This window comes from Opisthocomus hoazin, chromosome 6, assembly GCF_030867145.1.
Source record: "Opisthocomus hoazin isolate bOpiHoa1 chromosome 6, bOpiHoa1.hap1, whole genome shotgun sequence".
Taxonomy (NCBI): domain Eukaryota; kingdom Metazoa; phylum Chordata; class Aves; order Opisthocomiformes; family Opisthocomidae; genus Opisthocomus; species Opisthocomus hoazin.
This window is the reverse complement of record NC_134419.1, coordinates 45,611,009-45,627,566: the sequence shown is the minus strand read 5'-3', so window position 1 is coordinate 45,627,566 and position 16,558 is coordinate 45,611,009. Positions and strand designations below refer to the sequence as shown.

Here is a 16,558-nt window from a genome sequence, read left to right as displayed (position 1 = left end):
TGATTCCAAACGAATAGGCTGCTAACCCTTGAGCTTGCCAGCAGTGACCCATACAGAAAAGTCTTGTTGCAAAATCGTTAATCGATGAGACCAGTTTTCTTCACCCTAGCAGAAGTATAAATGCAAAGTTACAGCTATTAATTCTTTTCATAAGTAAATCCAGTGCGGTCAACTTCTCAGAATACATTCTCCTAGGTCTATCTGCCAAACAAGCTTCCAAAAGATGGAGCCAAAAGCTCAGTACTATCACTGAACATTCATTTAGTTTCAAGGCAAAAGAACTAATGCTTTACATTAACTTGAAATACGTCAGCAGGAGAAGGTCACTCCAATTTCAAAGTCTTCTAAAAAATTAAGAAAATTTTTCCAATCCTAATGTTTAGGTGGCAGAAAGGGTGAGATACTCTAACTACAAAGCATGTTATGGGTGACATCCTAATGGAGGGGAACAAAATCTTGTTTCAGTTTTCAATGGAAGCAGATTTTTCTTCTCTCAACGTTTTAGTTATACCCCTTCTAGTGCTGACTAGTCTTAGGAATGCTCCTCCAAAACCTTGCAAAAATACAGAAATACAGTCTAAATATTCTCCTTTCACCCCACATTAAATTCTTACACAAAAAGAAGCTATCTATTCCCTATAAGACACTTGCAATTTGTCTAATTTAGCAGCAATATCTTCTTTTTTGTTAACTATCCAGAGACAACTTATCTTGACAATAATCTTACTTATTAAGCCTGTCTGCCTACATCTTAGGACAGAATTTCTAAGTCTACGTAAATGTAATGCTAACACAGCAAAGCCCTCATCATTTCAAGATTTATTTTGAAGAAATTAAATTTATATACCAGCTACCATCAAAATCCCATCAAATACATGTAACACAAGCTTCTCATGTAATGTGCAAGAACAAGCTGCAACATGCAAAAGACTAAAAGGACAAACAGCTGAAACTCTTAAAGTAAACAAGAACAATATGTAGGGACATCCAGGCAGCCTTGTAAGAGTCTGAGTGTTCATCATACACTCATCAGTAATACATGGAACATTTTAATAAGGAAATACTTTCCCTTTAAAGCAGATGAATAACAAAAATCAACACAGCACAATATCCCATAATTACATGTTTTTAAAGAAAAAAAACAAAAGGCAGTAAAGTATATACTCAAGCTAACTACGTTTAGTGTAAGAGAAAGATATCAGAGACTCACAGAGTACACAATTAATGTAAGCAGTCTGATTCTGTCAGGGGAATGTGAATTCTTATCTGCTACTCAGGTATTTTGGCTAGAGTTAAGTACAAAGAATATACATCCTAAGAGAGTACATTGGAAAAATCCAAATCACTTTATATTTACTTACACGTGCTTGCTTAACAAAAATAATGTCCTCAAAATACAGCATAGAAAAAAACGTGGAGAAACTTCATCATCGGATGAAAAGACACTGATCAACAGTACTACAGTGATACACAGGAGTTCACATTCTTTCACAATGTGTTCCGTAACAGGTCCTGTTAGAGCTGTTAATTTGGCAACAGCAAGACAATAAAGTCGTTTTTACTGAAACTGGTTTAAAGGATGAAAAGCAAAAAATGATTGAACTGTAGAGTTCAGAATTGCCTTGCAATAGCTGGTGACTAACAGTTGAAATACCCGTTAAAAAGCGGTCATGGCTTGTAGGTTTCTCAGCATTCAGAAACTCTTGGGAAGCAAAGACTTTTCTAGCTAGTGTCACAAGTGACACATTCACACTCTTAGAAACTGTTAAGACCTCAGACCTAACTTCAGACTTGGTCTACTGGGTTAGTTATGAGTGTTCCAGCTAATCAAACCTTGGCTCAGACCCCACAACCAAGGAAGACAGGCCAAGATTAGCTAGGCTAATTCGGTGGTTTTGTAGAACCAATACACTATGAAATCAAACACTGTGTGACCAGGACATTGAAACTTTCACAACTCTTTCCAGCCATCTCCTTCCCACACCAAAACTCAAGCGTTTTTTCAGACAATCTCACTTCATCATGCAACATCTTTTGGAAGAAAACTTCCTCTGATCAAAGCACATTACAAAGACCACTTGGCAGGATCTGGGCTCTATTATTCACCCTCAGACATTGCTGGTTCACAACAGTTTCCTCATGTTCACATTTGATGTTTACAACATTTTCTTTCAAAACTAAGGTGGGGATGGGTTGCCTAGCAAAAGATGTTAAGTGAAAAATCCTGAAGGAAGGAAGTCAACAAGATAATTAATTCAGGGGACTATCTCATTGTAACCACGGTGATGGAATTGGTTAATCATAAAGCACAAACAATGCTGCTATGTCCCTTGTACAGCCCTTCCCATCTGGACATTAGGTCTGGGAACAGAGGGTTTAGTCCCTAGGTAATCATTAATGTTAAACAGTAATGGTGAAGGGTGATTTTTAATAGAAATAGCGTTAGCAAATAGTTGCAGGTGTATTTGTGGTACCTATCTATTGTGTGAATTAATTGAAGCAAAAAGTCATACATCTCTCCCCAAAGAAGTTAGTGTTAATTAAAACTAGCAGGTGCCTAGAACTGGTCAAGACGACCCGTGCCGCAGGGACAAGAGCCAGAAGAGGACTGAGTTTGCGCAAAAACTGTGATGAAGAGGATAAGCCTTCATCTTAGGACCCCCGACGACCACCACTAGGAGGCACTGCGCAAGTGCGGGTGGGAGGAGTGTATGAAAATGGACTGATTTGACTATGAAAGAAAGGGCTTATGTCATCAGATGAATATGTATATTTTGATCTATATAAACTGCACGGAAAGGGTATGGGGTATGCACGTTCGGCGGAATTATCCCCCGTGCATCCGACGTCGCAATAAAGAATGCCTGCCTTTTAACACTACATTGGTGTTACAAGGTTTTATTCCCGGATTTTCGGTGACAGTTTCTGGCGACCCAGATGGGACTTTGCTTGTGAATACCGACGGATCCGTGGGATCACGGGACCTCCAGCCGGCATCGAGGGATTCTCGAGGAGAACCTCTGATCCCCGGACCGAAGGATTCCAAGTCCCCTGGAATTTAATTAAGGCATTCTTTAGGTATGATATACGCCTGCTCGTAAATCGTGGTGAAAACCTCGTAGAGTTGGGCTGAAAGGTACCTTTGTGGAAAGTCTCTGCTCGGTGAAAGCCGGTGGAGCGGGGCCCAAGGGGGAGGTCTTCAACAGGGGGTTGAAGTCTCCAGGATCTCAGCAGGGGGCTGGGATCCCAAAAGGGAGCTCCAACAAGGGTTGGGGTCCCTCTGATTAGTGTTTGTGATATAGTGCACAATCACTACCACTGGTCATTTGAAGGATGGGCACCTTTCCGAGTAAAAGACCCATCCCAAGGGGCACGCCTTTGGGATGTATTTTAAAGCACTGGAAAGAACTGGGGGGGGTTCCTTTAACTCGGAAACAGTTAATTGAATATTGTAATCATTGGTGGCCGTTATATACTCTGGATGATGGGGAGAAGTGGCCGGAGGATGGGACACTGTGTTATAATACCATTTTGCAATTAATGTTGTTTTGTAAAAAGGAAGGTAAATAGGAAGAAATGACATATGTAGATTTGTTTTTCTCGTTGAGAAATCATTCGGAATGGCAAAGGCAGTGTGGGATACATCCGCGCGGTTCTATGGTAATGGCTTTAAAGAAAGGAAACTGTGAAAAGGGTTCAAAAAAATGTTGCGTCGCTTGTAGTGTTGGCAAAGAGTGTTTGAAATATGAGCCTGAGGAGGATGATGTTGAATTAATGGTTGCACCTTGTCGGAGATAGGGAAGTAATGAGGAGGACCGAAAATCTGAGACAGACAGTCCTTCCGTTTCTCCTGCGGGGGGACAGGAAGATTTAGCCTGGTTTCGCGAAGGACACAGGGAAGGACGGGGGGGGGGGGGGGGGGGGGGTAGCAGAATCGGCTTCTCCCCTCCAAGCCCCTCTCTGAGAAGATAGGAAATGAGGAAGTAAAATTTTTAATAAATACAAGGACCACTTATTTGGTATTAAACACATGTAAAGGGAAATGTAGTCATAAATCTGTAGATGTTGTTGGTGCAACAGGGTAAAAAGAAAATTAACCTTTCTTAGAGCTGTTGAAATTTAGATTGAAAAAACAGTGGGTAACTCACCAGTTTCTATATATGCCTGAATGTCCATTGCCTTTGTTAAGACAAGATTTATTAAGCAAATTAGAGGCACAAATAACTTAAAAAAAAATGAAGAAATTGAATTATTGATACCAGAATCAAAAGCCGTAGAGGCAAGGGTGTTTGTGTTACAGGATTCTTTTAAGGAGGAACAAATTCCAGAAGAGGTGGAAAACGCAGTAATCCCGCTTGGTTTAGGCAAATGAAGTTCCGGGACAGTCCAAATTGGCAGAACTGGTAAAAGTGACCTTAAAACCTGGATCCAAACCGGTAAGACAAAAATAATATCCTATTAAGTGAGAGGCATGAAAAGGATTAGAGGGGTTAATCATGAAATTTTTGGAATATGGGCTTTTGGTAGAATGCGAGTCAAAATACAACACACCTATATTACCGGTAAAGAAACCTGGGGGACGGGAATATCGACTAGTCCAGGATCTAAGAGCTATAAATCAAATAGTTCAAGATATACACCCAGTAGTGGCAAATCCCTATACTTTATTGACATCCCTGAAAAAGGAGCATAAATGGTTTACTGTACTAGATTTAAAGGATGCCTTCTTTTGCATACCTCTGGATGCACAAAGTCAAAGCATATTTGCTTTTGAATGGGAGAGCCCTGCAACAGGATGAAAGATGCAACTGACATGGACTGTACTTCCACAAGGATTTAAAAATAGCCCCACAATATTTGGAAAACTGTTTGTCAATGAGAGGCAACACCTGGCCCTTGGAGTGCTGGCACAACGTCTGGGATCCTGGAAGCAGCCAGTAGGATACTTCTTTAAACAACTTGACAACGTGAGTAAAGGATAGCCGGGATGTTTGCGCGCTGTGGCAGCGATGGTATTGCTGATTCAGAAAGCTTAAAAATTGACTATGGGCCAAAAGATGGTGGTATATGTACCACACATAGTAGTAACTGTTCTAAAACAAAAGGGGGGTCATTAGCTGTCCCCCAGCAGAATGCTGAAATATCAGGTTGTCTTGCTAGAGCAGGATGATGTGAAACTGAAAACCACAACCATCGTAAATCCAGCAATGTTTCTGTCAACGAAAAATCCAACAAAAAATCTAAAACATGACTGCCTGCTAACTGTTGAACAAGTCTATTCTAGCAGACCGGACCTAAGGGATAAGCCTCTGGAGAACCCTGATCTGGAGTTGTTCACGGATGGAAACAGTTTTGTGAAAGAAGAAAGACGAATGGCCGGATATGCTGTTGTCACCACCACCGAGGTACTGGAGTCAGGAACGCTACCTGCAAATACCTCGGCACAGAAAGCAGAACTGGTGGCATTGAGGCAAGCCTTGCAAATGGCAGAAGGAAAAAGGGTAAATATATGGACTGACTCTAAATATGCATTTGGTGTAATTCATGCTCATGGAGCCATCTGGAAAGAAAGAGGACTGCTCTCAGCCCAAGGTTCATCGATAAAACATAAAGAAAAAAATCCTTCAGCTCCTCAAAGAGGCGCAGAAACCAAAGGAAGTGGCAGTGATGCACTGCAAGGCTCATCAATTTGGTCGGACAGCTGTAAACATAGGTAATCGATTGGCAGACAAAACAACAAAGGAGGCTGCTGAACAAGGTATCTTTGCACTAGTACCAGTAAAACAAATAAAAATCCCAAATCTGAAACAAAATACACTAAATTGAATAAACAATTAGCAGAACAATTGAAAACATCACAAAATACAGAAGGGTGGTGGGTAACGCCAGAAAAACAGGTAATTGTAACCCCGCAAGTTATGTTAGAACTTGCGAAAAAAAAACATACACAGACACATTGAGGTGTAGATGCTATGGTCTCAAGCCTAAAATCATCTGTGGTGTGTGTAGGAATGACAAGAGTAGTTAAATCCATAATAGCTAAGTGTCCAATTTGTCTCAAAAATAATCCTTTAAATCGGAAAAGGGCACCCCTAGGGGTAACAAAACAGGGTAACATTCCAAGAGATTACTGGCAAGTTGATTTTTCTAAACTCCCCAGGCAGAATGGATTCAGGTATCTATTAGTATTAATTGATACTTTTTCTGGATGGCCGGAAGCCTTTCCTTGTCGCACCAACAAAGCGAGAGAAGTAGTTAAAATATTGTTGAAAGAAATAATACCAAGGTTTGGGGTATCAATTGACATGTCTTCCGATAGGAGACCACATTTTGTAGCAGAAATAGTTCAGCAAGTAAGTAAAATTTTAAGAATAAATTAGGATTTACATACCCCCTGGAGGCCACAATCAAGTGGGAAAATTGAAAAAATGAACCAAACATTAAAAAGACAAATAAATAAAATTTGTCAAGAGGTGTCTTTAAAATGGCCACAAGTTTTACCATTAGCACTTCTGAGAATCAGAATCCAACCAAGATCTAAAGATGGTGTAAGTCCATACGAAATTTTGTATGGCAAACCTTATCAGACTCCTTTAATCCCAGGGGATATAAAAATAGCAGGGGAAACAGATTTAAAAATGTATTTGGTTTCTTTAGGAAAAACACTTGAAGCACTCCGAAAATACATTGTGCTGACCAGATCGCTTGCTTTGGATACACCTGTGCATCAGTATCAACCAGGTGATTTCATGTACATAAGGACTTGGAACTCTGAACCACTGCAGAAAAAGTGGAAAGGACCTTTTCAGGTACTGTTAACAACTTACACTGCAATCAGAGTAGAAGGGGTGGAACCGTGGATACACTACACTCAAGTGAAGAAGGCCCCTTCGTGGAAAGTCATCAATAAAGATCCAAAAACTGCAAAACTGACTTTGAAATATATCTAAAAAAGTAGCTATTACTATAAAATGCGGGGAGACTGTATCTCGATCTGAAAACTGATGATACTAGGAGCACTGTTCAGTGTATTAGAAATAAAAACAAAAAACGTTGATTCACTGCCAATAAAAGCAAAACAATTAATATACCTCCTAAGGAGGACTCCAGAAAAAAATTTGATGATCGGGCTTATAAAAGAATTTGCAAATTTACAAAACGTGACCCAAATAACTGCATGTCTTCCAATCCCAAGGGCGGTAGGAGAATCAGTCCCATGGGGAAATTCAACAAGACATGCAAAAAAAAATTGGCTTAATAAAATTTTTAATGAATTCAGGTGGAACATTAGTTCTTGGGTCAAATCTTTAGTCGGTACTGGACTGCTTTTACTGGTAGTAGTTTTAATAATACTGCTCATTTATTATTGTCTAAAAAAGGAACTCACCAACAGAACAGCTTTTAATTGAATGATTATTCAGGCTATTGCAAGAAGACAAAACCTTAGTGAGTCGGTTGTAACACTTCCACCACCCTATAGCGAAACAAATGGACTATAAGTGTAGTGTTGTAATTTTGAAAAATATATTTTAATAGTATTTAATCATTATATGATCAAAAAAATTTAATTATGGAAGTATTGAAAAGATAATTATTTCAAAACTTCCAAAGGGGGGAAATGTAACCACGGTGATGGAATTGGTTAATCATAAAGCACAAACAATGCTGCTATGTCCCTTGTACAGCCCTTCCCATCTGGACATTAGGTCTGGGAACAGAGGGTTTAGTCCCTAGGTAATCATTAATGTTAAACAGTAATGGTGAAGGGTGATTTTTAATAGAAATAGCGTTAGCAAATAGTTGCAGGTGTATTTGTGGTACCTGTCTATTGTGTGAATTAATTGAAGCAAAAAGTCATACATCTCTCCCCAAAGAAGTTAGTGTTAATTAAAACTAGCAGGTGCCTAGAACTGGTCAAGACGACCCGTGCCGCAGGGACAAGAGCCAGAAGAGGACTGAGTTTGCGCAAAAACTGTGATGAAGAGGATAAGCCTTCATCTTAGGACCCCCGACGACCACCACTAGGAGGCACTGCGCAAGTGCGGGTGGGAGGAGTGTATGAAAATGGACTGATTTGACTATGAAAGAAAGGGCTTATGTCATCAGATGAATATGTATATTTTGATCTATATAAACTGCACGGAAAGGGTATGGGGTATGCACGTTCGGCGGAATTATCCCCCGTGCATCCGACGTCGCAATAAAGAATGCCTGCCTTTTAACACTACATTGGTGTTACAAGGTTTTATTCCCGGATTTTCGGTGACATCATTCCACTTTACTCACCACCCTTACTAAGGATGCTTCTGCCTGTGCCATCTGCAGGATGGTAAAAGCTTTTTGAAGCCTGGGCTGCCCTTTACAAGAGCACCTAGATTTCCTACAGATTTTTCTACAGCCCTTGTCCTAGATGGGCACAGTTTATGTTTAAATGTCTCAACTCTAAAAAAAGCAATAACGACAAAAAACTGAGGTATACAGAAATGAAGTTTAATACCTGAACTTAGAGGCAAAAATTCCAAGAATAAAACTCAGCCTTTAAGTCTTCCTTTAAGTCACTCAGAACTGCGAATTAAGGGTTCAACTGTACATGCTTAACTTGTTTTCCACCTTCTTTCAATGTTTGTAAGCATTATGCCACCATCTCAACTGAAGTGGATTCTCTTAAAAAAAGCTCTCATACAGCCCATTAACAAACACCAGACCAGTTACTGTTTTGACACACACTAATATGGAAACCACAAAAAAACATCTGACAAGGACAGATTTCTTATAATGAAGTTCTCTAAACTGGATGTTGATCATCACAATATCCGACTGCCACTGATTATAACACAAGCTACACACACACACCTCTTTACACAGTTTACATATCTCTGTGTACGAACACAAAGATCAGCATACTAAAGAATAAGTACACTTCATCATAGAATAAGTTAAGGTTGGAAAAGACCTGCCTGACACAGGGGAGCCCAAAACTGGACATGGTACTCCCAGTGTAGCCTCAAGTGTGATCAATATTGTTGGAAGAAGCTCCCCCCTCAATCACTGGCCACACTGGTACTAATATAGCCCAGCAGGCTGCTGGCCTTGACCTGAGGGCACACTTGATGCTCCATTTACTGATCAACAGGAACTCAGGGTTTTTTTTCCCCCTCAAAGCTGCTATCTAGACAGTCAGCTCCCAGCCAATACTGATGCATATGAAGTTGCTCTGTCTCAGGCACAGGATTTCGCATGTGACTTTATTTAAACTTCCATAGGGTTTCTGTCAATCCATTTCTCAACACTCTTGAAGTCCCTCTAAACAACAGTCTTGCTTTGAAGTAGACTGACTGCTCCCTCTCCATTTCTTACCAGCCATGAACTTGCTGGAATTAAGTTAGGCTGACTAGCTTCTAGTTTTCTAGATCTTCCTTTGTGTCCTTCTTGAAATGGTTTCACCAATAAAAAAAAACTATTTTCCAGATGAGAGGGCTCAGTGTTATTCACCTTGCTTCTATTAACAGTTTATCATAATTCACTTTCCCTGAGTCATTTTTGCAATCTCTTGGGTGACAGGTAATAACATTTATCCAATTTTTATTGTGTAGACTTAAAATTTTATGCAATTTAAGACTTACATGACTGTTCAGAGTAACAAAATCCAGTTATAAGATCATAAGGATGGGCCAATTAGATACACCAATTAAAGGACTGGATTTGACTCAAACAGATAACACAAGTCAGGATGGGTAACACTTTTTGCACCCAGTATTTTCACATTTCTCACAAAACAGCATTCTTATTTTGATATATTATCAGCCAAAAGAGATGCACAGGATTTATATGCAGAAAAAAAGACTGCTGAGGAATCAAATGGAAGTGTAGTCACAGTGGAAAAAGAAAAAAGACAAGAAAAAACAGAGAAGTTAAAGGGACCCAATGCACTTCATATTGTACTAAGACAGGATGCTCAAAACTCTTCTGCCACCTGTAGTTTATTTATCTTTGGGTTTAGCGGCAGCACAGCTTCTGGAACATTTTCCTCTTACTTCCCATCTATTGTTCACCAAGATGTTTATCTGTAAACAGACAGATCCATACAGACACTATGGCTGAAGAATGGCACTAGCATGAAAGACTACACATAGCACAGAACATACATGACAAATAACGTACACATTTCATGAGTCATTCAGGAGTTCAAAACTTTTCAAAGGAAAGGCTTTGAAGCATTCATTTGCAAGAAAGGACAGAGAGCAGAAACAGTTCAGTCAAAATTTAAGAAATAAAGACGGAAAGAGTCTTCCTACGCCTTTTAGTAACTTCAGTGTACCATAAAGTCCATTTGGCAAATGGAAGTACTTGTGTGCTAGTCATTTCCAACCACACAGATCTTACATGGTTCTTTACAGAACAGCAGATAAGGTCTGAACATGAGAGAATGCAAATTCAAGACAAGTTTAACAATCTCCCTAAAGGGTTGGAAAGAAAACCCTTTTACAACAACAGAATAGGAGGTAAATGCATTTGTGCATGGAGACAGGCTGCTTACTATACATCAATGATATCACTAATCCAGTTATGAAAACATGTGCATGCACACAGGGAGCAGGGAGAAGGAGAATAAATACTTCAGCATTAAGATCATCATAAAATTCTTTTACTTCCAAGAAGCGAAGGAATCCCAGAACCTCTCTGTATGTGGGTAGCTGCTGTGTATAAGCACTCTGATTAAGGAAATGTTACACTACAATGGTAATTAAAGTGTTCCTACTCAGCAGCACAACTGAATAGTGACACACCTGCCCTCCACTTATTTAAAATGCAGATCAGTAAATCTGCTAGTAATTGTCACTTTTTCCTACTGCTTGTAGTCATATTAAAGCCCTGCTTTTACATTCATAACAAGGGGGTGAACCATTCATTTCCATACCTGTACCACCTCTTCTCTTGTAACAGGAGAACTCTGTATGAGCAAGACCACACAGACTTCCTCTGATCGAGGAAGTTGTTCAGCCAAAAGAAACCTTTGCCAAAAATAAGAGCATTATTCAGCTAGATCACGTTCCCCAGTTTTGTTCTGCTACATGAAGACATAATCACTTAAGCAGCTCCATGGGGAATAAAGTGGAAGACAACAGCTGGCCTAAAAATGGGAATACTTCAGAAGATGGTCCCAAAGATGGATTTTTTTTTTTTTCTTCTTAATTCTCCCTAGCATCGTGCTCTTACAAGTTTACAGAAAAGGTCTAAACATCAACGGCTTAACACCTGATCAGGGACAAGAATGAAACTTCAACTAAACTCAGTTTAGATCATCTGAACGTGGTCCTGAGCTTAGACGCTACATTTAATCTTTGTTGCTTCCTGAGGAAAGTAGGTTTACTGGGGCAGGAGAGAGCAGCGACCAAACAAAGTAAAACCAGTCATTTCTACCCTTACCTTTTCACTCCATGCCCACAGACCAGCCGCAAGGAAGGCCACTCCAGCTAGCTAAAACAAAAAGAAAAAAGTTATTTACATGTACTAATCAACACATTCTCAAACACTTAGCTAGTAGCACTGTTCAAGTAAAACAAATATTGTATGTAATCCCAGACAAGAGTAATGGGACATTCCTCCTCATGAGTCAGTCTCCTGCAAAAAGGATTTAGAGTGCATAGCATCCTTGCATTTTGTAAGCTATTTTTAAAAAGAATTCAAATTTACTTATTCATGATTACTTAAGAAGCACACAGTACTCAATTAACAGTTCCACACAGTAGTGTGCAAGTGGAAGTTATCCTTGTCCCAGTGACTTGCTCTAAACCTTTTGCCTGCACACTAATGAAGATTTCAGAGTATTTAATGCATTTTGAGTTAATTCTTCATTTAGTCATTTTAGAGTACGACCCCCAGACAGTAGCCATGCTTGACTCTTCGTAACTTCTGTGTCAAGACTTATTATACTAGCCTCTTCTCTAATGAGATACAATTTGTCTTCTGAAACGTTACCTTGTTTCAGCCCTTTAGAATTAAGCTGAAGTAATGATCCATCCGCTTACTTTCAATAAGCAAATGTAATTGACAACATACAAACCTTACACCAATTCGTATGTTCATACAATAAATATTTCTGAATTATATTCATCCAAATGAAGCAAGAGATCCTTGTTCTAGTCTTATTCTCGATTCGCAGGCAGTTTGTCTTTAATATCCAATTTCAATAATCAAACTAACAGAACCTCTTCACAAACTGTGGACACCACCCCCTCATTCCTTAAAATGGTACTCTGCTATGCCCCGTAACCTTAAAAGACAAAGAGGTGCTGGTGTGTGTCCAAAGAGCAGCAACGAAGCTGGTGAAGGGTCTAGAGACCAAGGTTTATGAGGAGCGGCTGAGGGAACTGGGATTGTTTAGACTGAAGAAGAGAAGGCTGATGGGAGACCACCTTACTCTCTACAACTACCTGAAAGGAGGTTGTGGTGAGGTGGGTGTTGGTCTCTTCTCCCAAGTAACTAGTGACTGGATGAGAGGAAACGGCCTCAGGCACCAGCAGAGGCTTAGCCTGGGTATTAGGAAAAATTTCTTCACCAAAAGGGTTATGAAGCATTGGAGCAGGCTGCCCAGTGGTTGAGTCACCATCCCTGAAGGTATTTAAAAGACATGTAGATGTGGTGCTTAGGGACATGATTCAGTGGTGAAATTGGCAGTGTTAGGTTTATGGTTGGCCTCGATGATCTTACAGGCCTTTTCTAACCTAAATGATTCCATGACTGAAGGATAGAGGTTGTTCCCCCCACCCCATGCCCTACACATTGAAAAGTAAATCCCAATTAATTGAAAAATCACCTTGAAAAAAGGGGCCCTCTCCTCTAGGAAATGCAGCACCTCCCATGAACTGAACTGGCATTACAGGCAATTCTCCACAGCACAGGCAAGAAGCAGGGACCCTCTTACAGTAACCCAAGAAAATATATGCGTAAATTTTAAGCACTGCTGGGTTCACTGCCTGTTGACCCTAACCTGCACTCCGGGCAAATGAAGTTGTTCTGGGTTTACTCTGCTGGGGAGAGTGGGGGAAAAAAAAGCCAAAAAGGGCTGCAAGTGTCATTCATGTCATTCTGTAAAAACTAATCAAATGATGTTGGACACTTCTGTCTAGGCATGAAGTATGGCATATTTTAGGGCTTAAGCATCCAGATTAACCAACCAAGTATACTACTAAACATGGAAAGAATTACAACTGGGCTAAGCTAAATCTCCAGATGTTGCTTAATAAGCAACAGCACAATTACTCTCAAACTCTGAATAAGCTAAGGACATTTAAAGTGACAATTTGGATCTGTCCACATGTTGTTACACCAGAACAGGATCAAAGCACAGCTTTAAAAATACTATTAAAATCCACATGGAGATAAACAGAATATTGACCCAGATTACCCCTAAACCTTAACCTAGTGATTTTCAGATGAAGAAGCAATATAGAAAAAAAGAACAATAATTGAACTTATATGTCGTCAAGTTACACAGCACATGCAATTGATGCTTCCTTTGCCCTTTTTCTCATTCCAAATACTCCAGAAATGCTGGGAGACAGGCGAAGACAGCTTGTATAATTTACAGTAATCAGAGTAAATTACACAGTAGACACAGCTGGATATTTGGGAACTTTTTCCAAAGAAATGAGGGAAAAGAACTAGGAAGACACACATCTTCCACACTCCATATACAAACTAATGTTAGTGTAACACTAATACTGTGCTGCTGAATATGGAAATAGAGTGTCCTTTTCAAACTGTGTGCCTTTCATTATAATTACCATCCTAATTAAATTGTAATAAATTCTTGATTAAGTAGATTGTTCACTAGCATGCTTCATTCTCACCTCTGAATACAAACACTGCTCTGATGTTCTTATAAAGTGTTCAGTTTCATAAAACTACACTACTTTTGCAAAGTTATTTCCATGAGCACCTATGCAAACTACCTACAAGTAAAACAGTTTCAGCAGAACAAACTTAGTCTCACAGAATCAACATGGATAAATCTAAAACTTAATTCAAATACGACAAGTGTTTCATAATTCTCACTAGAAGCGGTGAAACCACATACATTAGGTTTCTTTAGCAACAGAAGAGTGAAGTATGATGTACTTGCAGAAGAAACAAAGCCATTGGCCACTACATTTACAGGCACAATTACCAAGATAACCAGCTGGCAAGGAAGTAAAATGGTAGTCATTTAACCAAATGAGATTTCTTTGCTTTAAATACCATGTCCAAGATACTTTAAAGTATCTCACTGAAAACTACTGTAAAACACACTGTGTTGATAAAACCACCTCAGAAGTTAGCCTGATTGAGTACACCCAACACAGAGGTCTACAAAGAATTAGCACTAGGAAAATACCCTCTTCTCTACCACTCTCGCACAGAGGCATTCAGGTGACTGCTACGAGGCAGACCAGGGAACTGATCCAGCTCAAACTGAAAGAAAAGTTTTAACCTTCATCAGCTCACTGAACTAACTGGCCACATGAAAGGGAGAACAGGCATCTGAGAAGTAGCAACGCTAACCAAAAATTTTGCCGGGGTGAGAGTGAGCAAGCCAGCTATTTCAAAAGAGAGGGATTTTGAAATTCGCCTTTCACCAGAATCTGGATGATGCGTAAGCAAGAACAAACTGGACTGCCCAACTCACTTCTATGCCATAGAGTCATTTAAGCCATATACTGCATAAAAGGTTAGATGGAAACATACACAACGCAGCTCGACTGTACCCCTTTGAACAGGAAACTACAACTAGAAACCAGCATTTGATCATTTCCTGCTTTAGAACAGAAAAAAAAATCCACATTGTTAACATACTGCATCAAGCTGCAAGCTCTGCTCCAGAGATGTACAATACTGATGCCAACTCACAGACTCCATGCACAAGACCACTTTGCTTAAGCATTACCCATCCCCAACCACACATTGAATTCCTTTGACTATGCTACTGGTATCACCCTACTGAGAAAACAAGTTTAATTTGTTTCTCAAACCTAGGCTGTAGCTAAACATAACTCTTGCAAGACAACCCCTGCACATGAACTGATATTGGGTCAGCCTGCCTCAAGGTCTGATTAGAAGCAATGAGAATACATTCCTGTCACCCTCAGTTTTTGTATGCACAAAATGTTACCGTTACAGATAAGGCTTTTTCCACTCCCTGGACAATCCTATTTTACATTGTAGCTCCACTCATGCTGGAGCAATCAGCAGCCTACAGCCCTTCCTTCCTACCCTTGTCTCTTCCCAGACTTTTCCTCTCAGGGTCAGGAAACCACCCAGTGGTGCATTCTTTCCTCTTCCTGGCACAGCCTTGCTGTTTTAGATGTTCCTGAAAAAACAACATACACTGCAAAAGTCAAGAAAATCTTCTGCTACACCAGGGTCTTCTCTTACTTCGCAAAAGCAAGCTCAGGATTCTTTTCCAGAGCTTAAGAGAATTTTTGCCCTTTATCATCATGTTCAGGGCAAAAGTGTCTCATCTCCTATAGCATGAGTGAAAAGTTTTGGGGTTTTTTGTCTCTCCAAAAATCATTAGGAGCCACACACAAAGCTACAGAGCATTAGAAGATAAATCAAGATGACAGCAACTGAAAGCTATTTTACCCTCTCAATTCATCTGAGAGACAGTGAGCTCACATGCAACCTAACAGGCTTTGGCAGAGCACACATGCAGTCCTTCATTTCACAAACAGCCATGTCCTGGCTGAGATGCACAAAAAATCCTTCAACTGGAGATGAGGAAGCAGGCATCATAGACAGGTGATAGAGGCACCTCCTTTTATTCCTTGGGCTTTCCCAAGTGCACTCCTGCACCCCCCCGGGGTCATTTGTCCACCCCCTCCCTCCTACCCGCCCCAGGCTTTCACAGAAGGACTCACTCAGTTGCAAAATGACTCACAACAGAAAGATGACAGAATCAAGCTCTTCATCTTGCGTTAGCATTACTGCAGTCTTTTTATTTCATTATGACATATGAAGCTATTTGGGAAAAAAGCGCTTTAAAACTCAAAAGTAGGTCCAACCTTGCTGTAATAGAGTAATCTCAAACTTCTGAGCACTCCCTGCAGGGCCATCTTAATAGTTGCAATACTGCCTCATCCCTACTCATTAGAACAAGTGTACTTGGAGAAGTTAAATCTTATTAGCATGCTTAAAAAGAAAGATGAAAATAAAGTAATACCACATTAAAATCATGCCTAAGACAGAGCCTTCCTATAACCTCCATTCCCTTTCTTACAAGAGAAAGCCAAGCACAAAGGATAGAGAAGTGATTTTGCAAGCCAACCAACTCAAAGGCAGCAGAACTGAACCTTCTATTGCCAAGTTGCTCATCCAAAAAAAACCAGCTTCCAGAGAATGAAGATTTAGACTTCTAAAGGCTGATCAAACTGTGAGCTTACCATTATTAAAATAGTCATATTTATCCTCTTTCGAGTTCAGTATTTCATTCCCTCCAATTTATGTGAGCTGTATTTGAAACCTGACACACACAACACCCACTAAAAAGTTTAAGTGCTCTGTAAACTACTCATTATAC

General features: G+C 39.9%; 1 protein-coding gene across 4 annotated transcripts in view; it reads right to left on the bottom strand.

The window, feature by feature from the left end:
- Positions 1 to 16,558, bottom strand: part of TSPAN14 (tetraspanin 14) — a 52,689-nt gene that overhangs the window by 18,151 nt on the left and 17,980 nt on the right. For all 4 annotated transcript variants that reach the window (XR_012764247.1, XR_012764248.1, XR_012764246.1 and 1 more), the window contains exon 3: positions 11,428 to 11,478. Coding sequence is in view for 1 of the 4 variants with exons in the window: in XM_075422985.1 (XP_075279100.1) it covers positions 11,428 to 11,478 (51 nt within the window). In the remaining 3 variants the exon portion in view is untranslated. The remainder of the gene's footprint in view (positions 1 to 11,427; positions 11,479 to 16,558) is intronic.